We start from the raw sequence: 22,905 nt of genomic DNA, 5'->3' as shown, positions 1-22,905 counted from the left end.
CAACCTTGTGTTACTATGTAACTGTTCGATCGCAATCCCACACGTGATCACTTTCCATAATTTTCTCCCATGAAACAGAGACATAAGAGCATCTCCAGCATACGTAAAAAAAAATGCTTCACGCGTTAAACGATTTGTTTTTTGAGCACCGGACAGCTTCAACAGAGGCTGTAAAATTGTATGTGTGTTGAAAAGTTTTGGACACGCGCTGAAAAACACTGTCGCGTGCAACACATTTGGGGCGCCGGCTTGCACGCGCTTCATAATTTACACCGCGTGCTTTTCGGCCGCGCGTTTTTGGACGTCTGCTAAAGTAAAGTTGGTCCCCGCACAATAAAAATACTACAATGAAACGCTAAAACTTTTATTGGAGGCGAAACTTTTGTGCAGCTATTGGAGATGCTCTAACAGACACACAGAAAGAGAGGAGGGTGCGTTCACTCGACGCTGCCACTTGTCGCAAAAACCAACTAGCTACCCCGCTGGCATCGAACGGTCACCAGCAAAATAGGACTATTTCATGCTTCAACTCGCTAGAAATTTATTCATCGCATCAAACGGTTAAGCAAGTACACATACATAGTGGCATAGACACTAGCCTAGTTGGGGATGACTCGCAGGAGGCAAGGTGACGCGATGGAACTTCTTGAACACGACCACCAGAGGCTCGCGCCCGTCTTTCTCTACCGTCAGATACCTGCGTCCGGCGTAGTCGAGCAACACCAGATCGCGGCACGGCGCATCGGGGCACGACATGAGCTTGTACCCCGCGCCGTGCTTCTCAACGCGGAACATGAAAATCTCTGCCATGCATGTTCCTGCCGGCGTCTTGCATCCCTCCATCCCCGTCAAGAGGCCGGCGGTCACGTGCATCTGCTTCGTGTTCTCTGGACGGACGTACCACTGGAGAGGGTACACGCACGAGGTGACCACGCCGCGAAAATCGATCACGACGTCGGTAGAGAGGCGGGGTAACGCCTCCGTGTCGGAGCTGTCGCTCACCTCGGCCAGCCTGATCCGAACGTAGCCGTCTGTCCCACGAAACTGCTTGCACGGTGTCAGAATCGCCCGCACACGACATTGATCCTCCCGAAATGAGCTAGGAGAGACGCACTGGTCGCTCAGATTCCGGCCCACCGGCATGATGTTGTACAGGTTGTTGCCTGTTAGTTCATGGCCATCTGTGTCGTAGATCGGCTGCGGTTGAGCTTGTATAGCGTTGCAGGGGGTGGTCAGCTGCAAGGCCATGGCCAAGGCAGAGAGTGAGAGGATGACCAGGAAACAGAAGTGTTCCATGGCTATGAAAGTAGTAACTCAAAACTAAGTTGATGGTGTTGCTTTGCTCAAGGGCATCCAGATGCTGGGATTATATAGAAGGTATGGTGAGCAACATTTAATTGCTAGCATTTTAAAAGGATATATGTGCATACTAGTAGTAGTTCGAGATTGTAGGTGGACCTCATTCAATTCCTAGATTCGGTTCTTTGTGGCAATAATTTCTCTAGATAAGCCTCATTGGTGTAAAAGATTTTTTTTCTTTGATCATAGGGAGATATACAATGCTCCATTTATTAATGAAATCTATTTTCTTTATTCCACAGATATATATAGTTGGATATGCAAAATTATGTATATCGAGAATCAAAAGAATTATGTGATTGTAGGTGGGCTCAATTCAATGTAATAGATTAGGTTCTTTCTGCCACAATATTTTCTGTAGATAAGACTCATTAGTGTCATAGATTTTTTTTCTTAAATCATTTAATTTTATGTGCATAGTGAGGCAGATATACAATGCTCCATTTATTAATGAAATCTTTTGTCTTTACTATGCGGATAGATAGTTGTATAAGACCATCCATTTATTAATGGTAAGTCTTATCAAGAAAGAAATATGCATATCAAAAATCTAAAGAGATATCTTTTTTATAGGTGGACCTCATTTAATGTTATAGGTTTGGTTCTTTCTGCAACACTATTTTATGTAGATAATCCACATTAGTGTCATAGATGTTTTTCCCTTTGATCAATTAATTCAAATAGAATAGTTATTCTTCACCCCCTTCTCTTTTAACATCAATGCACCGTAATTTTACGTTCCATAAATTTTATTTTATTTTATACGTAAAAAGTGACCGTAAAAAATATAATTAACGTAAAAATATCTTATGTCACGTAAAATTACGAACATACAAAAACAGTGCAAACTATACAACAAATTTAAAAAAATCTGGTCTTGTGACCTATATTTTTTTTATTTTGTCAAATTTGAAGTAATCATCCAATATAAATGTAACTATTTATATTTCAAATATAAGTTATTTATAAATTGATCATAAGATTATCTCGGGTGAAGAATAAACTATTCTACACCCTGGGTGATGAATAGAGTTAAAATAGAAGGATATATATATATATATATACAATGCTCCATTTAATGGATATATATATATATATATACAATATATATATACAATGCTCCATTTAATGGATATATATATATATATATATATATATATATATATATACAATGCTCCATTTAATGTAAGCTTTCGTCTTTATTCTGCAGATAGATAGCTGGATATACAATCCTGCATTTACTGTTGAGACGTCATAGAAATAAAGAATTATGTATATCAGAGATCTAAGGAATTTTGTGACTATAGGTGGATCTCATTTAATCATGTAGGTTTGTTCTTTCTGCCACCCTATTGTCTGTAGATCAACCTTATTAGTGTCATTCTTGGATTAATTTTGTACATAGTTACAGGTATGTAGATATTTTTTCGTCAAAAGACATTAACTTTTACTAACTCAAAATATAACATCAAGCAAATACAAAGTACGATGAGCAACATCCGGCCTCTGCATAACTAAGACGCATACAACCAAACACTAACAAACTGATAGATGATAAAAAATGACATATCAGCCACAATACAAACATATAGGACCGACACTATACCTATGTTGAAGGAGGCGGTGTACCGATCTGGAGACTATGATGCCACTCATGTTGGGTAAATGTCTCTCTGTCCACCGCTCCACCTGCATACACACATCATTGAATATCGGACGGTACTCTGTTCAGTGCTGCGTAGCCCACATACAAAACAAGTGTGTACAACAGAAAATAGAGTGCAAAGGAGTGGAATTTTTGCACTCAAGAACCAAATCATTTCAACATAGCTAACGACAAGATAATAAGGTACACGCTCACACCCTTATTGGTTCTGAACCTATTTGGATATGGTTCAACGAATGACCAAAAAACTAACAACACTAGTTGGAAAATACAAATTTAATGCTATTTGGATGGCTGCCCGTGTAGAACACTCAGATTTACATTGAAAAAGAAGGTGTTTGATTATCTCATCATAAACACAAAATCTACACTTATTGTTTTCTTGCCAATTGCGACATACGAGGTTGTTTTTGAATAGCTAAACTCTCCTTTGAAGATACAACATGAGAATTTTAACTATTAGTGGAATATTCGACATCCAAAGTTTCTTGTTATTATCCATATGGACCTCTGAATGCTTGAGCGAATGGTACATAGAGTTGTAACGGCCAAGATGTGACTCTGGTTCCAGCAAAGACTTTTGCATTCTTCCAATTGTTGCCGAGCTGCTTATTTCTTCCTCTCTTCCCCACCTAGCCCATCTATACACCCCACTAGACCCACCTAGCCCCTTGCTCCGTTCGTGGCCTTTGGATCGCGATCGGACGAACGTCATCTAGACCATCCCTATATATAAACCACCTTGTGGAGAGAGTCTCTCACTCCACTAGGGTTTTCCTCTTTCCAAATTGCAGCCATCCCCCTAGCAAACCTCAACTCTAGCCTTCCAAACCTCTCTCCCCTGAAATCCTACCTGAGGCCCAAATTTGGACCATGGTATCCCCATCCAATGGACTAAACTCGGCAAAAAATTCCACCCCGGACATTGTCCGCGGCCAACCCGAACATGTCCGGACGACCATAGAGCCAGAGCCCCCGCGCTCGCAGGAGCCTCGCAGCCATGGCGCGCTGCTCGTCCCCGAGCACCCGAGCCCGTGTCGTGAGCCTCCTCGCACCGCCTACTCTGGCCAGCCGCCGGAGCCCTCTCCACCAGCCCCGCCATCGATGACCCCACGACCCGCCGTCGACCGTCACCGGCTCCCGCTTGCGTGAGCAGCCCTGCTGCCGCGCCGCTTGCCCGCGATAGGCTTCGAGCCGTCGCACCAGGAACCGTTGCCGCGGTCGTTCTCTGCCAGATCCGATCGACATCCTCCAGCCACGCCCCTTCCCGACAGCATCCCGCGCCGGCGTGCCGCAGCCGCCTCCTCATCGGCGACATGGCTCCTGCTGGTGCGAGGGCACGAGGGCGACGATCAACAGCCTCCGCCTCAGCCACGTGGGCCAAGGCCCAACAGCGACCTTGCCCCGTGTGGGCCGGCCTCTGCTACACTATCGGCCCAGCGCCCCAAGGCCCAGCCCCATCATTTTCGGGCCCAACATCCTCCCACGCGCCTAGCCAGCCGAGCAGCGTTGCCCCACCTACCTCCTCTCCGAGTGGGCCGAGCCCAGCGAGGTGAGCTGCTGCTCCGCTAACCCCCTCCCAGGCGCATTATTGCTATATTGCGCCTCTATAGATTCGGCCCATGTTGTTTTTTCCTAGTGGAAGAATTTACCTATTTATCAAGAAATTCAATAATTACAGAAAAATGCATGTTTTTAAATTACTAATAACTAATTAACCGCGCATTTGTTTAAAATACATTATATATGTAAAATGCTTAGAATTTTGTGTAGATTAATAATTTACAATTTTTATGCACGATAAAAATGTTTAGCTTGCTGTTTGCATTGATCTGTGTTAATGCCATGTTAAAAATGATTTATTTCATCACTAATTAACCATAGCTCCGATTAAAATGATCCACATATGTAACTGGACTAAAAAATATGTAGAATAACATGGTGGCATTTCTTTTGATGTTTATAAACTTTAAATTGATTTCGTATGAAAATGTTTATAAAATTTAAAATAACATCACTAAATTCATAAATCATGTTTATAATTCTTTTATGAACTTTTTCATAAGTTTACAAAGTTCAAACTTAAAATAGAAATCTTATATGGCAAGGAGGGAGCACAGTTGTTATTTGAAATATATATCAGTTCAAAAGATGTCAAAAAAGATAAAATATGGATGGCAATTGCAATTACTATTTGTGAGAAATTCCTGCCCGGCGAGCTGTCAGCTCGCTCGACCTGTCGGCGCCAGGTTCGTGGACCGTGGGACCGCCTTGTCGGTGTCTCCGCAGTTGGCTTCCATCCCTCAAAATCCTCATCTCTCTTATTTTTTCTATATATATACTGTACTAATACCCAACACACCTTTTGTCCCCTTGCTTTTTGTTTGGAATATACTGTATAAAAAAATGAAAACCATCTCTCTCTTTCTCTCACTTGGACCACTCTCCTTCCTCCATCGCCGCCACCATCGCAGCACCGCCCGACTCGAGCGGAGCGGCGGCGATCCTCCTCCTCCTCTCAGTAAGCCCTAATCCGCTCCCTCTCCCTTTCATCTTCTTCGTTGGCGCCCTGAGTCATCCTTCTGCGAGCAAGCCAACGCCAAAACCCTACCCACCCGACCTACATACATGCTCCAGTACGACGACGAGAGAGAGATGGTGCTCTCGAGAGTCGTGCTGCTCTAGTGTTTGCTGCTTTGGTTGTGGCTCAATCACCTCACGATAGTTACTTTTGTGCTATTGTAGTTGGTGCACCACTATATGATCGATGACTGTTGTATATTTAATATAGCCGATTTGCCCCCTCAGATGTACCGCTGCGCAGTCGCATATGGATTTGGTGAACTTTAGCCTATCTGAGTGTCACTGTCAGGTAATGATGATGCCAACAAAAATCCACTTGATTCACCACTAGTGCAGCAACGAAGAAGAAGTGATAGAGGTCACATTCCTTCTTCTAAGTATCCAGCACATCAATATGTGTTGATGACTGATGCAGGTGATCCCTCATGCTATGAGGAGGCAATGTATGATGAGAATAAGGAAGAATGGTGAGAAGCCATGTAGGATGAGATGAAATGCCTCTACGAGAATGATAATTTTGAGTTGGTGAATCTGCCAAAGGGCAAGAAAGCACTAAAGAACAAGTGGGTGTATAGAGTGAAGACTGAAGAAAACACCTCACACCCAAGGTACAAGGTCAGATTGGTTGTGAAAGGTTTCGGTCGGAAAAAGGCATTGATTATGATGAGATATTCTCTCCGGTGGTCAAGATGTCTTCAATCCGAGTTGTGCTTCGCATGGCACCCACCATGGACTTGGAAATTGAACAACTTGATGTGAAGACTGCATTCTTGCATGGTGAGCTAGAGAAGGAGATATACATGGAGTAGCCAGAAGGATTCGTGGTTGCAGGCAAGGAGCACTCAGTTTGCAAATTGAAGAAGATCTTGTATGGCTTTAAGCAAGCTCCTCGGCAGTGGTACACTAGTAGAAAATGGGTCTTTCGGTCGAAGCCCAAAACCATATTAGCCCCGGTTCAAACTAAAACCGGGACCAATGCCAGGCATTGGTCCCGGTTCGAGCTGCCAGGCCCTAGCGGGGCAATAGCCCCGGTTCGGTTCGATGCATTAGCTACGGTTCGCGCCAAAAATCGGGGCTAAAGATCCAGCGACTGACACGTGGTATTCCGCGGTGGTGGCAACCGTTCGTATCCCCCTTTAGTCCCGGTTGGTGGCTCAACCCGGGACTAAAGGTCTGACACGTGGCCTGCCGTAGTGGTGGCAACCGTTAGTGTCCCTCTTTAGTCCTGGTTGGTGGCTCAACCCGGGACTAAAGGCCCAAACGGTTTGCATCCCGCTTCCCAAAACCACAACCGAAGCAGAGTCTCTGTCGCGTCGCCATTTCTCTGTTCTTCTTCCTCTCTCGCTCTCGCTCTGTTCTTCCCCTCTCTTCTTCCCTTCTCTTCTTCCACCATGCCAACTCGCTTTGGAGAGGTGCTCGCACATGGCAAGACCAAGCTCGATGTCGTGTACACGAACGAGAGCAGGGAGGTGCCGCATTTTCTTAAACAGTTGAAGGAACGATGGCTTGACGCCGTAGTGGATCATGAGAAGTTCTTGGGGCTTGATCTGGAGTACACGGCCGATCAACGCGGTGTTGCCATCATCCAAATATGTTTCAAACACCATGTCTTGATCTTCCAATGGGCGAGGTAAGTTTTGAGGCTTTCTTTGATCCAAGATAATGACATTGTAAGTTTATTTGTTTCAATCATAGTTGGTTCCCTTCAAATAGTTGTAGTGAAACAATTTTGATTAGTTGAAGGGGAACACAATCTGATTGGAATAGTGTTCCATAATCTGAAAAATCTTATTAGAATCAACTAGTGTTTAATATGTTCCATTGGAATCATAGTTGGTTCGCTTCAAATAGTTATAGTGAAACAATTTTGATTAGTTGAAGGGAACACAATCTGATTGGAATAGTGTTCCACAATCTGAAAAATCTGATTGGTTCAATATGTTCCATTGAAATCATAGTTGTAGTGATACAATTTTATGCGGCGTTCTTTGATCCAAGGTTATGAAAATTGCATATAGCTAGTGATCTCTCTAGGTTCCATTGGATAGCAATATGATATGTCATAGTCATGAAAATTGCATATAGCTAGTGATCTCTCTAGGTTCCATTGGATAGCTATAGTGATCTCTCTAGGTTCCATTGGATAGCAATATGCAATATGTCTAGCTTATTGAATATTTGCAAAACCGTGGGAGAATATATATATGTCATAGTTAATTTACGGTTTCTTGATCAATTCATAGGATATGAAAATTGCATAGGATAGCAATATGTTCCATTTGAATCCTAAAGATAAATTTCTCTTTAGTTGTAGTGAAACATGTTTCCTTATTGCAGCAGTATGTAACATTTGTTCCATTTTAATTTGTTTCTGTTGCAGTAGTGACAAGCATTGTCCAGAACTCATGGACTTCCTTCGCAGCGGCATCACTTTTGCTACCGTTGACATAACGAATGACAAGCTGAATATGAGGTACAGCTTTGGTATTGAGATACCAACTGGTTGCCTCATTGATCTCCAAATGGTATTCAGGCTTCGACATGTCAGGACTTCGATGGCTCATATGGCAGTTTCCTTGATCGACGAGGAGTATGGTAATATGAAGACCAATTTCCCAAAGCCTCGGCACAAACTTTGGGAGAAGGCCCCACTTGATCGTATCAACATTGAGTATGCAGCAAAAGATGCATACGTTTCATACGAGTTGTACCGCAAGATTCGAGTCGTCAACTATGGCCAGCGTCACCTCGAGGAAGGTGGACATTCTGATTCAGACGATTCAGACGAGTAGTGTTCTCAACGTCGAACACTTGTATATATATCTATGGTAGCAATTATTATGTACTGTTTGGACTAGTATCATGTACTGCTTGGACCAATTTATATATGTCTAGTTTCTGTTTGTGCCATTATAGTTTCCAAATTTGAATGGTTTAGCCCTTTCTAACTTCATTTGCTACTTTTGAATGGTTTAGCCCTTTCTAACTTCATGGTATCATGCATTTCGACCACATATAGATACAAAAATTCTTCAGTTCAAAAAAGTTCAAAAAATGAAATCCCTTTTGTAACAGATCTATTTTTGATTAAAACAGTCATTTAAAAATGAAAGACCATTAGTCTCACGTGGCGTGCAGCGAAACCACGTGGCGTGGGGGTCGTTTCTCCTTCTTCTCCTTGTGCTATATATTTGTTATGCACTAGGGGAAGTAGGAGTAGCGACCATCATCGACGGTTGAAAAATCAGGCGAGCTAGTGTCCACCATATATGAGAGAAGAAGAATGTCGTCTCTTGTTGTGGAGGTCGCTTCTCCTTCTTCTCCTTGTGCTAGATATTTGTTATATGCCTTTGAATGGTGCATTTTGAACACATAAAAAGTATGGAGTTTAAATAAGTTAAAAAAATGAAATCCCTTTGTAACGGATGAGTTCTCGTTTGAAACCCTCATACTTCGAGAGAGATTGTCCGTTTTGTACACGAAGTGCATCCAATTTTTGTCGTAACCCTCTCAACTTTCTCGCACATGCTATGTGTGTGAAATGATGATACCATGCCAACTTGGAACTTTTTAGAGTTTTTTTGAAATGCTTTTTAATTTCATGGTCTTATAGCTCAAAATAATCAGTAAATGCATGAAAAATAACAAATGAAGTCAGAAAGGGTTGTAAATTGATGATGTGGCTTTGAATGGTGCATTTTGAATACAGAAAAACTATGGAGTTCAAATAAGTTCAAAAAAATGAAATCCCTTTGTAACAAACGAGTTTCCGTATGAAACCCTCATACTTCCAAAGAGATCGTCCGTTTTGTACACGAAGTGCATCCAGTTTTTGCCGTAACCCTCTCAACTTTCTCGCACATGCTATGTGGGTGAAATGATGATACCATGCCAACTTAGAACCTTTTCAGAGTTCATTTCAAATGCTTTTCAATTTCATGGTCTTATAGCTCTAAATAATCAGTAAATGCATGAAAAATAACAAATGAAGTCAGAAAGGGTTGTAAATTGATGATGTGGCTTTGAATGGTGCATTTTGAACACAGAAAAACTATGCAGTTCAAATAAGTTCAAAAAATGAAATCCCTTTGTAACACACGAGTTTCCGTATGAAACTCTCATACTTCCAAAGAGATTGTCCGTTTTGTACACGAAGTGCATCCAGTTTTTGCCTCTAGTATTATTGAAACTAAAATTATACAGAATTTTGTTACAAACTTTAATAGCAAAAGAATTATCATAAAATAAAATAAATAAATAATTAGAATTTTGTTCAAAACATTAAAAGCAAAAAGAATTATCATAAAAGAAAATAAATAAGTAATTAGAATTTGTTACAAACTTTAATAGCAAAAAGAATTATCATAAAAGAAAATAAATAAGTAATTAGAAACAAAAAATAAAGCAAAAAACAGAATTTTTTTTATAAAAAGTGCCACCTACAGGGCCACCACGGCCTGCATACGACTAGAAACCCATTACTAGGGCCAGGATGCAGGCCCGCAGTAGGCCCAATAGGCCCACAAGCACAGAGAGTGAATTTAGGTCCGTAAGCCTGCAGTAGAGAGGAGCTCGAAGTGGTTGGTTTGGCAGGGCTTATAAACCACTCCGAGCCCCTCTCGGCTAGCAAGGTGGGACTAAACATAGCACCGCACCGCGCAAGGCCTTTGGTCCCAGTTGGTGGCACCAACCGGGACTAAAGGGAGGCATTGATACCGGTTTGTGCCACCAACCGGTACCAATGCCTCTGCTTCCCGCCCTTTGGGCTGCTGAAAAGAGACCTTTGGTCCCGGTTTGTGCCACCAACCGGTACCAATGCCTCTGCTTCCCGCCCTTTGGGCTGCTGAAAAGAGACCTTTGGTCCCGGTTGGTGCCACCAACCGGGACTAAAGGTGGGGCTATGTAAGCGTCAGTTTACAAATTTTGAGCACTCCCACCCTCTCCATTTGATCCCGACGCCGCCAGGCTGCCCGTCTCACCGTCGACGTCGTCGTCGTCGCCCCGCGCCGCCCCGCCCCGACGTCGTCTCGCGCCGCCCCGCGCCGCACCTCGCCGTCGCCGTCGCCGTATCAGACACCGTCGTCGTGAGCAAAGATTTTTTTTTTCAAAAATAAGGTCAACTCAGATAGGTCCGGTGCTCTTTGTATATTAACTCAGGTAGCAGATCAATCTTCACATTAGATGTAGGTCAACACAGGTTTACTTTATGGTCCGTGCATGGTATAGATTTAGGCTGCTCAATGTTTATGGTTGATATATTAAATAAATTGACTACAATTTGAGATTTAGTTTAAAATTTATGCTTCTAGCTAGATTATGTTTCTCTATTATTGTGTCTCAAGGTACTTCAATACTTATTCCACAAAAAAGTACTTAAATACTTTATTTATGGATTTATTTTTTATTTTTTTGCAAACGCTATTTTGAAATATAGCATGTTATTAGCGCGTTATAACTTGCGTAGCATTTGGAGAAGGGCCTCGGTATATTTTGTAGCACGCTATCTTTTTTGCTGATATATATGCAAAGATCGAATATGTCAAATTTTTATGATTTTTTTTTGTTCATAGAATTTTTATGATTTTTTTCTGTTGTAATTTTGTTCATAGAATTTTAATGATTTTTTTTGTTCATAGTATTTTCTTTGTCAATTTATGTATATGTTCATATTGTGTATGTATAGGAAAATTGTGCATGACCAAAGTCATTTATGAATATGTTCATATTTAGAATAGAGAAAAAGGAAAAAATAAGAAGAGAAAGTGTTTAATATAATTAGTTAGAAAAATAATAGAACAATAATTAAAGTAGTTTATTTTTAGTAAGTACTATTTTATTTTATTTATAGTAAGTGTTTCATATATAGTTGAACTAGCTAGTTGATTTAATAAACTACTTTATTTTACTATATATAGAAGTAGTTTGTTTTTAATAAGTACTACTTTATTTATTTATAGTAAGTGCTTAGTAGTTGAACTAGTTGATTTAATTAATAAAACTACTTTATTTAACTATATATAGAAGTAGTTCCCGCATCGACGTCGACTTGTTGTTATATATAATCGTGACACACTTTATTTAATTATGTATGATGATGATTAATTAGTAGGACTTGTTGTTATATATGATGATGCATGATGCGAGCATGAAGAGTTATTATATATAGATGTTCAATTATTTCGATATATATAGTGTGTCACGATTATATTGTTGTTTACACATATTTACCACATTAAAACAGAAAATATCTGACGATGGATATTGGGAGTGTGAATATTGCGGCGACTCTCGAGGTATGTGCGACATTGCCTCACCTGCGAGACGATAGGTTCTTCAGCATGAAGCTTCACGAGAATGGCGATATGTACCTCCCTTGCCATGCAAGAAGATATGTGTTGGAGAGGCTCGGTTTCGAAGACCACGAGAGAATTGAGACGAGGAGCGCTAAGCTGAGGACTATACATGGTCACACATTTATTATCCAAGTATTTAATTCAGTTTTTCAAACAGAATTTGGGTGCCCAAAGTGGGAAGATCTTTGCAAGGCATATGGATTTCAGGAGGGAATGGAAATCACCTTCGATCTTCGTCCTGAAGATAATATGCCAGACAACATCGACATTTGGGTGGTTGTCGATGATATGCTTCTTGTTTTACCTCCGTGTGAGTTTCTCAATCATATTTGTCAAGTAATTTGCATTTATATTTATAAATAGTTGGTGTAGTCAACCTGTTTTCCTCTCGCAATTTACATGTCATGTGGTGTTCATCATCTATTAAAACTTCGGCCACACGTTGTAGGTTCCTAGTTATTGGGCCATAGTTATAATTATATCATGTTACATGTTGTACAAACAACAGCAACAACCCAAATTGTCCTTTGAATGATCGTAGCACATGTGGTCGTTTTGAATGGTTTATATAATGCCCACGTCTTGTGGACAATTACAAAATTTCTAAGTATTTTCAAAACATTAAATTATTACAAAATTTGGGTGGTTGTCGATGATATGCTTCATGTTTTACCTCCATCTGAAGTAATTTGCATTTATATTTAGAAATGGTTGGTGTTCATCTATATACTAAATTAGTTAAATCATAATTTACAGCTTATTTTGTTGCTTCGACTGAATTACAAAAATTAATTGACACGACACACTACACGTATGGATCACATCTAACTTGGGAGGAGAAGGACCATCTTCTCCACTTTCTTGTTGCTGGTGTTCTGGCTTCTAGGGATACCTTCCCGTATCATTTTGGAATTGGCCAAAATTATTCATTTTACATGTCACTAGTGCATAGGTTGAGTCCAGATGACATTCGCTGAAATGTCTTGGTAAGAGTTTCCTAATTAAGTACGCTCCACTATTGCGTAAATGGTGTTGATTACATTGCTAACTAGGTCATTATTATGTTCTTCAACAGTAACTGCCACATGATATAATGCCTCCGTTAATGGACCCAGAAGGTCAAATGAGAATTAGAAGCCCGCTGAGGGCTGAGTTCTATGCTCCATACTTGATTAACTTCAAATCAAGATAAAAAAGACTCCAAATTGAAGCATGGAGAGAAATAAAGAAGGTTCGCAAGCCACAAGCTGGAGACCGTTGGATCTCTGTGATTCATCATGGAGCCATATGTGTTATTCTGTTTTATGACATTATATCTAAGAGCGAGGATTAGGTCTTATGAAAGACAAGTTATTCTAGTTTATATTATTAGTTAACATGATCGATTAATTAGGATGCATGATGCATATGATGACTATATATATATTATGATGTTTCTCTGTTTTATTTTATGTGTATCATATGATAACTTGGTATATGATTAAGTTGATGATGAGTTGTTAGATGATCGATTAGAATACTATTGTCGTTCGACGAAAATGATATGAAATGATATAGTGTAAAAAAGATGCATATATGTGCATGTAACTCGTGTCTACATTTTATAAATATGTTCAACAAAGCACGACGGATGACCAAGCATGGAGATATATAAGAGAGGACACTTTTCTCTATTAGCTAGATAATAACAACCTAAATTAACCCCTAAACCAGCCCCTTTAAAAAAAACTCAGCTCCAGCCAGGTGTTGACGCGTGGATGCCTTTTGGTCCCGGTTGGTGTCATCAACCGGGACTAAAGGCCCCCCTGCCTGGCCTGGCCGCAGCGGACACGTGGAGGCCCACCTGTCCCGGTTCGTGTAAGAACCGGGACTAAAGGCAAAGGGCATTAGTAACGATCTTTTTGTCCCGGTTCCAAAACCAGGACAGAAGGCCCTTATGAACCCGGACAAAAGGCTCCTTTTCTACTAGTGGTACAAGAAGTTTGAGTCTCTTATGACTGGGCTTGATTACAATAAAGCACAACATGATCATTGTGTCTTTATGAAGAGGTACATCGAGGGTGACTTCATTATTCTCTTGTTGTATGCTGATGATATGCTGATTGTTGGAAATGGCACAAAGAGGATTTAGGACCAGCTAAGCAAATATTTGGCATGAAGATCTTTCGTGATAGATCAAATAAGCTGCTTTGGTTCTCACAGGAAAAATGCATTGAGAAGGTACTTGAAAGGTTCAATATGAAAGATGCCAAATTTGTAATCTCTCCGCTTGCAGGCCTTCACAAACTAAATTGAGAACAATGTCCTACAAGCAAGAAGGAGAAACAAGAAATGAGGAAAGTGCCTTACCAATCTGGTGTGGGCAGTTTGATGTATGCCATGGTATGCCCTAGGACTGATATTGCCTATGCAGTTGGAGTTGTTAGCTGGTTCATGACAAATCCAGATAAAGCTCACTGGAAAGCACTGAAGTGGATTCTCATGTATCTCAAGGGAACTTGTACATCTTGTTTATGCTTTAGAAGTGGTGATCCTGTATTGCAGGGCTATACAGATGCAGATTATGCAGGTGACAAGGATCATAGGAAGTCCATATCTGGATACCAGATGACTTATGCAGGGGAGCAGTGTCATGGCAATCAAGATTGGAAAAATGTGTTTCTACATCAATTACACAAGCTGAGTACATAGGAGCAGTTGATGCTAGCAAGGAAGTTTTGTGGGGAAGAACTTCATTCAAGAGCTCGGCATGAAGCAGGAGAAGTTTGTTCTGTTTTGCGACAATCAAAGTGCCATCCACCTAACCAAGAATTTATGCCATGCCCGGCCTGCTCGCTCCAGCGCCCTTGCGATAGAACTCTGGATGAGTTCCTCTCCTGCTAGGCGCCGTGTCGGAGAAGGCGATGTTGTTGTCCCTGGTGTCGTCTCCCTCGGCAAGCTTCGCTTCTTGGACAGGCGGAGCGCGAACACCGTTAGTCCGTCGGAGCCCAGCTCTGGCGCCGGCGACGACCCGCGCGCCTTCTTGCTTGGCCTGTCCGCCTCCTGGTATGCCATGCCGTACTAGCTTGCCGGCCGATGCCATTGACGATGCTAAGTGTTGGCGTAAATTATTGGCAGCAGGGGCACAGTATACAAGGACGATGCATCTGTCTAGTATGGTAAGTATGTGGATGGTAAATAAACCGTAATTCAAAGATGATTTGGACGTCCGATTGTGATTGTCATCAAACAATGGGATAGGAATAGGATCTCTCCGTTGGGTCCGATCTCATCACTCGGATCACATCAGTCAATAATCGACATCTGAGTCCACAGTCGACACCAACGAGATCAGGTTAATCAGATTAATGTTTAGTTTTTCAGAAAACAAGAAGGGTTCAGGCTTTGGGATGCAATGCATCTCATCTCACAATATACAACTAACCAACTGCAGATGCAACCATCTGGCTTACAGCATAGGGCACTAGTACCAAGTAGATTCAGAAAACCGCAATGTGTTTGGGCATTATACTGTCCAACAGACCTAACATTCAACATTAAAATGGCAAGGCGATGCCTAAGATCCACTGTAGCAATATGACATGGGCTGGGATGGTTACAAGTCATTCAAGAAACACGTATATACTGTCAAAGAGATCTAACTATATATCTCCTGACCTAACATTCAAGTATTCGGATAATAGCATGGCATGGGTTCGGGTCAATCTCGAACCAAGACCCTAACCCAGAACTGTAGCATGGGCGCGACGGTCAGTGCGTATGTATCTACCAGAACCAGATTACCACCCAAAGTCAAAGTACATGTGCTGTACACATCACTCACTATGTTGCTTTCACCAAGTTCCGTTCCCTGTATCCGTCAGTCAGTAACTGCTGGCATCATACCAACCAACCAGTTCACGCAGCGTGTCGGGCAACGAGGATGTCCCGGTAGGCGGCGGAGATGTAGACGTACGCGATGATGAGCACCAGGATGTCGTCCAGCAGACCACGGTACCCCAGGAAAGCTGGAAGCAAAACAGCGTAATCATATACAGACGCTCTTGGAATTCATAGAGATTGTTTGCCAGAGCAGAGGAATTCATAGATGACTGAACAAACTAGCTGCCTTACCTTCAGGGAAAAGGTCTATAGGGCTCGCGAGGTACAGCAGAGCGATGGCTGCCTGCAAGCCATTCAACAAAGTCGGTTTAGAATAGCGAGATTCTAGACGATCAAAATGATGTTATATTGTACTACATGATTGACGAATGTGTATCATAACTGCTGCTAGTTATGGGTAAGACTGAAACTCAGTGGCCCAAGCTAAACAAGTAGTGCAAGGTTCACACAGAAAAGTAACACAAATCAGACAAGATAGCATATTCTATCTAATCTGTTCTGGCCCCATGGCCCAGAGCTAGCGCAGATGATGACATAGTAAAACAAGATCCTACAATGGCATAAACAGACCAGCACTGACGAGACAATTCGGTGATGGTTGTCAATGGTTCTTCAAGACTTGATCATAGTTCATTTCATCTTCAAGACAGTCTAAGACTTGACAGCAATATGATGTTGTATGTTCAATTTCAAAAGCTTTGCATGGTTGGTTTTCAGCAGAGTATATGCCATTATCCAAGCAAGATAACTCAGAATATGATGGAAGTAATTAACTCAAAAAGGTACAAGGGTTTCAATATGCAATGACTGATGCTGATATGCTAAATGAGTAGGGCCTTCTCAACTGACCCATATTTTCCTAATTCTCATCAAGTAATTTCTACATCACTGCATGCCAAGAATTGACTAGCATTCACGAAATGAACAGCCATATATACAACCAGAAGTTCATCCAATAAACGATGCTATTCTCTTGAGAGATACTCCCTCCGTCCCAAAATTCTTTTCTTAGGTTTGTATAGAAATGGATGTCTCTAAATACTAAAACGTGACTAGATACATTCATATCTAGACAAAAATCTAAAGCAAGAACTTTGGGACAGAGGGAGTATGAAACTGATCCCCCATTACTCAAAACAGAATATTCAATGAGATAACAGTTGTTATTCAAAGTGCATACTTGAATGATGTGGAAATGTAAAAAAAAAAAAAAACATGGAGACAATATATAGTAAAATATGAAGAAGATAAATATTGGCCCACTAATACCTGTGAAATTTTTAAAAATCACAAGAAGGAACTATGTTGTACAATAATCTCACACTTTCTGCCATTTTACTTATGAATTCGACCGATGAATTTGGGTGTTTGACATTGACAGGCTCTGTAACTCCTTTCAGAGTGTAGCAACCAAAGAATTGACTTTCAGTTGGTAAACTACTAATCTAGAAGCCAAGACTCAGAACATTATGAAGTAATTAACTAGGATTTTTGGAATACTGATATCGGTCTACTGGTCCACTGACACCATCCAGAATCTAGTAAATAGCTCACTGCAGCAGTAGACAATTTTTTTTTTTGGAAAAGGTGCAGCAGTAGACTATGCCGTCTGCTCCTTGATTGCCATTATCCAATTAGTGACAGGCCCAACAACATCGCATGATAAATGAAGATGGCAGAACTGGACTAATGGACACATGGATGGACTTACTGCCAATGCGACTTGGATTTTGAAGTTGGAGGGAGGTCCTTGGCATGTGTCTCTGAGTTCTGTCAGCATCCTCCTCATGTAAAAGGGCTGGTCCAGCAACCACTGCAAGCACAGATACCCAACAAATGAAAAGCATTGCCTGCCATTAGATGAGATGAAAAGAAAAACAACCGTACAGTTTTATGTGATAAGAGCATGTTTTAGACTCTTAGCTTGTGATTGACATACAACATGCATCTGCGTCCGATAGTGATTATGTCTAACAATTGCCGAGCATGCTCAGTTCCAGATAGATAACTAATTAGTAATACTTGTTTGACTTCGCTATTGTAAAACAAACAATCAATGTTCAAGACCATGAATTTGGCAGCATGGTGAGGATTACACATACTCCTACTTCTAATGGACTAACATGGATGGATGCCGACTTTCTAGCTGGACAGAACAGTTGTCTTTACAGTCATGTCTTACTAATATATATGAACATACAGTAACAACTTAACATAATCTCTCAACTCAAATAAAGTCGAACAAGCCATTTAACCAAGAATTGTGTCTGATAGTTTACGTTGCTCAATTAGCAAGGAGTTACTACAGTATATCAACAACGGAGTTTCAATTGTACCCAACTACCCTCTGATAGATATTTGAGTCTCGGTACCTGGATTTATTTCAAAGCAAATTCGAAGTGTTACTGTTACACCTTTTAGGACATTGGACTGTACAAGTATGCGGAGATAATAGAACTGCTTCTATAGACTGATTCTAGATAAATTAACAGGAGTTCATTAAACAAATCTGAAACGGTACAACTCTGTTCAGTTATATTTTCAGAGACAAAGTAACATTTCATCTGAAAATGTCCAAAATTTATACATGAGAAAGAAGCCAAGGAAAACAGTCATGTATTGATCTCTAACCAAGTGGCACTGAGTATAGGTAGAAGGGTCTATCCAGAAAACATGGCAGGTATACCTGAATCATACTGTGAGGTACTCCAGCAAAACGGCCATTGTACTGCTCAATTCGGTTCATGACAGGAGCAATCTCTGGCTCATCACGCAGCAGGGAAGCAACTTGAGAAGGTACCAGCAGCGTTATGGGGCGACGACAAACAGGGCAACTGGATGGGCGAAGGACAGATCCATGTAGCCACACCCCCACAATGCAATGCCCTGTACACAAACAAATGACAATGACAGCAGTGAGAAATTCTGTTTATCAATGGTCCAGGACCAAAACGTTCGCCAGCAGCCGAAAACACAAGGCCAAGTTAAGCATCAAACCGAAGTAAGCAAAGGAGCATAATCCAGCATTCCAGTACCAGCAATTGGCATTGCGATGGACTCAAACATTGCAGGAATTAATTAAGTTCCACAAGCGCACATGGTCCATATATACATATAACATAACGTCTATGAATGATCAAACATGATCCGAGCTGCAAGTGGAAACCCTGCATGATAATGCATTTGCTGATGCCAAATGCACGGCCCGAACAAAGTGGCATCAAATTCTCCCCAAAACCAAGGAAATAACACAGGCAGCAGAGGCAAGCAACTATCGATCGGCACATTTACAAGCCACGGGGGTGCGCACATAGCAGAGGCACCACCAATAAAACAATCCGCACCGAATTTAGGAACAAACGCGCGCCATCCGCCATGGACAAATGCGTGCCCCCGAACAAACTGCTATGAAATCCTCCCCCGAAATAGCACAACAGCTAAGCAACTGTCGGAAGTCGGAACTAAGCAATCCATGTCAAATCGGCAGGCCACAACGCCGATCCGTACCCGCGTCCGACGAGAGGCAGCGAAACATTTGGACCAACCAAACCCGAACGCAAGCCCCGCGTCGCGACGAAGCCGATACGACGCGGATGCGGAATGGAGGAACCAAATCGAGCGCGCGCGGGCGCGGCGGCGGACGGGGCAGCCCAGGCCCGGACCTAGCGGGCGAAGGCGGGAGGCGGCGAGGGAGCTGGTGCTTACCGCAGAACCAGTGGGAGCAGTTGGCCTGGTGGGGGAGGGAGATGTCGACGCCGCGGCACACGGCGCAGCGCGCGTCGAGGGGAGGGGCCGCCGAGGCGGAGGCGGAGGCAGAGGCCGGGGCCATCTCGGGGCGGCGGTCTCGTCTGGAAACTTCTGGAAGCATCTGGAAGCTCGATCGAGGGTTTTCCCGCGGCGCGCTCCAACTCCAAGTGAGGTGAGGTGAGGGGCAGTACCGGGAGGCGGAGAATGCGGGCCGATATTTATAGAGCCGGCGTCGCGTCGCGTCGCGAGGGGAGACGAGAACGAGAGATGGTGACGTGGCGGGGTCAACGGGTCTTCCCCCCGCTATCTTCTTGACCAAGGTCAAGCCAAAAAAGATGGTGTTTAGCAAAACCAGAATTACTTATCGCAGAAGCTTCAGATGTATAGAGAAGCATGTACCTAGAATTAAAAATACATTTAGATACTTCCATTCCCTACGACAAGTTATTCAGGATGTAATATTATATATTAAAAATCGATCTTCCACTAATGGAAAACGGGCCTTTGGCCGGGACCCTTTAGTCCCGGCCTCCCTCTGGGTCGGGACTAAAGGCCCGGCCACGTCGTCCTAATTCTCAATGCCTCCCTCGAGGCTTTAGTCCCGGCCCGTAAGGAGCCTTTAATCCCGGTTCGTGTCCCAAACCGAGACTAAAGGGCTACGCGGCGGGCAGTGGTGGTGGCAACCGTTCGTATCCCCCTTTAGTTCCGGTTGGTGGCTCAACCCGGGACTAACACGTGGCCTGCCGTAGTGGTGGCGACCGTTGGTATACCTCTTTAGTCCCGGTTGGTGGCTCAACCCGGGACTAAAGACCCAAACGGTTTGCATCCCGCATCGTTTCGGGCGATGAAAAACACGAACCGAAGCGTACAGTCGCCATTTCTCTGTTTCTTCTTCTCTCTCGCTCTCCCTCTCTGTTCTTCTCCTCTCTTCTTCCCTTCTCTTCTTCCACCATGCCAACTAGCTTTCATGAGGTGCTCGCACATGGCACGACCAAGCTCCATGTCGTGTACACGAACCTGAGCAGGGAGGTGCCGTTTTTTTCTTCAACAGTTGAAGGAACGATGGTTTGACAACGCAGTGGATCATGAGAAGTTCTTGGGGCTTGATCTGGAGTACACGGCCGATCAACGCGGTGTTGCCGTCATCCAACTATGCTTCGCACGCCATGTCTTGATCTTCCAATGGGCGAGGTAAGTTTTGAGGCTTTCTTTGATCCAAGATAATGACATTGTAAGTTTATTTGTTTCAATCATAGTTGGTTCCCTTCAAATAGTTGTAGTGAAACAATTTTGATTAGTTGAAGGGGAGCACAATCTAATTGGAATAGTGTTCCATAATCTGAAAAATCGTATTAGAATCAACTAGTGTTTAATATGTTCCATTGGAATCATAGTTGGTTCCCTTCAAATAGTTGTAGTGAAACAATTTTGATTAGTTGAAGGGGAACACAATCTGATTGGAATAGTGTTCCATAATCTGAAAAATCATATTAGAATCAACTAGTGTTCAATATGTTCCATTGGAATCATAGTTGGTTCGCTTCAAATAGTTGTAGTGAAACAATTTTGATTAGTTGAAGGGAACACAATCTGATTGGAATAGTGTTCCACAATCTGAAAAATCTGATTGGTTCAATATGTTCCATTGAAATCATAGTTGTAGTGATACAATTTTATGCGGTGTTCTTTGATCCAAGGTTATGAAAATTGCATATAGCTAGTGATCTCTCTAGGTTCCATTGGATAGCAATATGATATGTCATAGTCATGAAAATTGCATATAGCTAGTGATCTCTCTAGGTTCCATTGGATAGCTATAGTGATCTCTCTATGTTCCATTGCGTATGTTCTATTTGAATCCTAAAGATAATTTTCTCTTTAGTTGTAGTGAAACATGTTTCCTTATTGCAGCAGTATGTAACATTTGTTCCATTTTAATTTGTTTCTGTTGCAGGAGTGACAAGCATTGTCCAGAACTCATGGACTTCCTTCGCAGCGGCATCACTTTTGCTTCCGTTGACATAAGGAACGACAAGCTGAAGATGAGGCACAGCTTCGGTATTGAGATACCAGCTGGTTGCCTCGTTGATCTCCAAACGATATTCAGGCTTCGACATGACAGGACTTCGATGGCTCATATGGCAGTTGCCTTGATCGACGATTCATATGCTGATATGAAGACCAGTTTCCCAAAGTCTCAGCACAAACTTTGGGAGAAGGGCCCACTTGATGATATCAACATTGAGTATGCAGCAAAAGATGCATACGTTTCATACGAGTTGTACCGCAAGATTCGAGTCGTCCACTATGGCCAGCGTCACCTCGAGGAAGGTGGACATTCTGATTTAGATGATTCAGACGAGTAGTGTTCTGAACGTCGAACACTTGTATATATATCTATGGTAGCTATTATTATGTACTGTTTGGACTAGTATCATGTACTTCTTGGACCAATTTATATATGTCTAGTTTCTGTTTGTGCCATTATAGTTTTCAAATTTGAATGGTTTAGCCCTTTCTAACTTCATTTGCTACTTTTGAATGGTTTAGCCCTTTCTAACTTCATGGTATCATGCATTTCGACCACATATATATACAAAAAGTCTTCAGTTCAAATAAGTTCAAAAAATGAAATCCCTTTTGTAACAGATCTGTTTTTGATTAAAACAGTCATTTAAAAATGAAAAATCAGGTGAGCTAGTGTCCACCATATATGAGAGAAGAAGAATGTCGTCTCTTATTGTGGGGGTCGCTTCTACATCGAGAGAGATTGTCCATTTTGTGATGTGCCTTTGAATGGTGCATTTTGAACACACAAAAAGTATGGAGTTCAAATAAGTTCAAAAAAATGAAATCCCTTTGTAAGAGATGAGCTCTCGTTCGAAACCCTGCTACTTCGAGAGAGATTGTCCGTTTTGTACACGAACTGCATCCAGTTTTTGTCGTAGCCCTCTCAACTTTTTAACACATGCTATGTGGGTGAAATGATGATAGCATGCCAACTTTCAACATTTTCAGAGTTCATTTTTAGTGCTTTTCAATTTCAGGGTCAACTAGCTCAAAAAAAATAAGTAAATGCACGAAGAATACCAAATGAAGTCATAAATTGTTGAAATTTTGTGATGTGCCTTAGAATGGTGCATTTTGAACACACAAAAAGTATGGAGTTCAAATAAGTTCAAAAAAATGAAATCCCTTTGTAAGAGATGAGTTCTCGTTCGAAACCCTCCTACTTTGAGAGAGATTGTCCATTTTGTACACGAACTGCATCCAGTTTTTGTCGTAGCCCTCTCAACTTTTTAACACATGCTACGT

General features: G+C 41.9%; 2 protein-coding genes across 2 annotated transcripts; both read right to left on the bottom strand.

Annotated features, from left to right (window-relative positions):
• Nucleotides 1–516: 516 nt before the first annotated feature.
• Nucleotides 517–1,356, bottom strand: LOC123441039 (alpha-amylase/subtilisin inhibitor-like). Its single transcript, XM_045117565.1, has one exon. The coding sequence runs from the start codon at nt 1,294–1,296 to the stop codon at nt 595–597; it is 702 nt and encodes a 233-aa protein (XP_044973500.1). The 5' UTR covers nt 1,297–1,356; the 3' UTR covers nt 517–594.
• Nucleotides 1,357–15,454: 14,098 nt separating this feature from the next.
• Nucleotides 15,455–19,672, bottom strand: LOC123442221 (E3 ubiquitin-protein ligase RNF170-like). The gene is made up of 5 exons (XM_045118272.1): nt 19,549–19,672; nt 18,530–18,729; nt 17,555–17,656; nt 16,075–16,126; nt 15,455–15,968 (listed from the first exon to the last, which is right to left on the bottom strand). Exons 1-5 carry the CDS (start codon nt 19,670–19,672, stop codon nt 15,859–15,861), a joined length of 588 nt encoding a protein of 195 aa, XP_044974207.1. The 3' UTR covers nt 15,455–15,858.
• Nucleotides 19,673–22,905: the final 3,233 nt, after the last annotated feature.

This window comes from Hordeum vulgare, chromosome 3H (genome assembly GCF_904849725.1).
Source record: "Hordeum vulgare subsp. vulgare chromosome 3H, MorexV3_pseudomolecules_assembly, whole genome shotgun sequence".
Taxonomy (NCBI): domain Eukaryota; kingdom Viridiplantae; phylum Streptophyta; class Magnoliopsida; order Poales; family Poaceae; genus Hordeum; species Hordeum vulgare.
The sequence above is the reverse complement of the archived record's forward strand: the minus strand, read 5'-3'. Positions and strand labels throughout refer to the sequence as shown.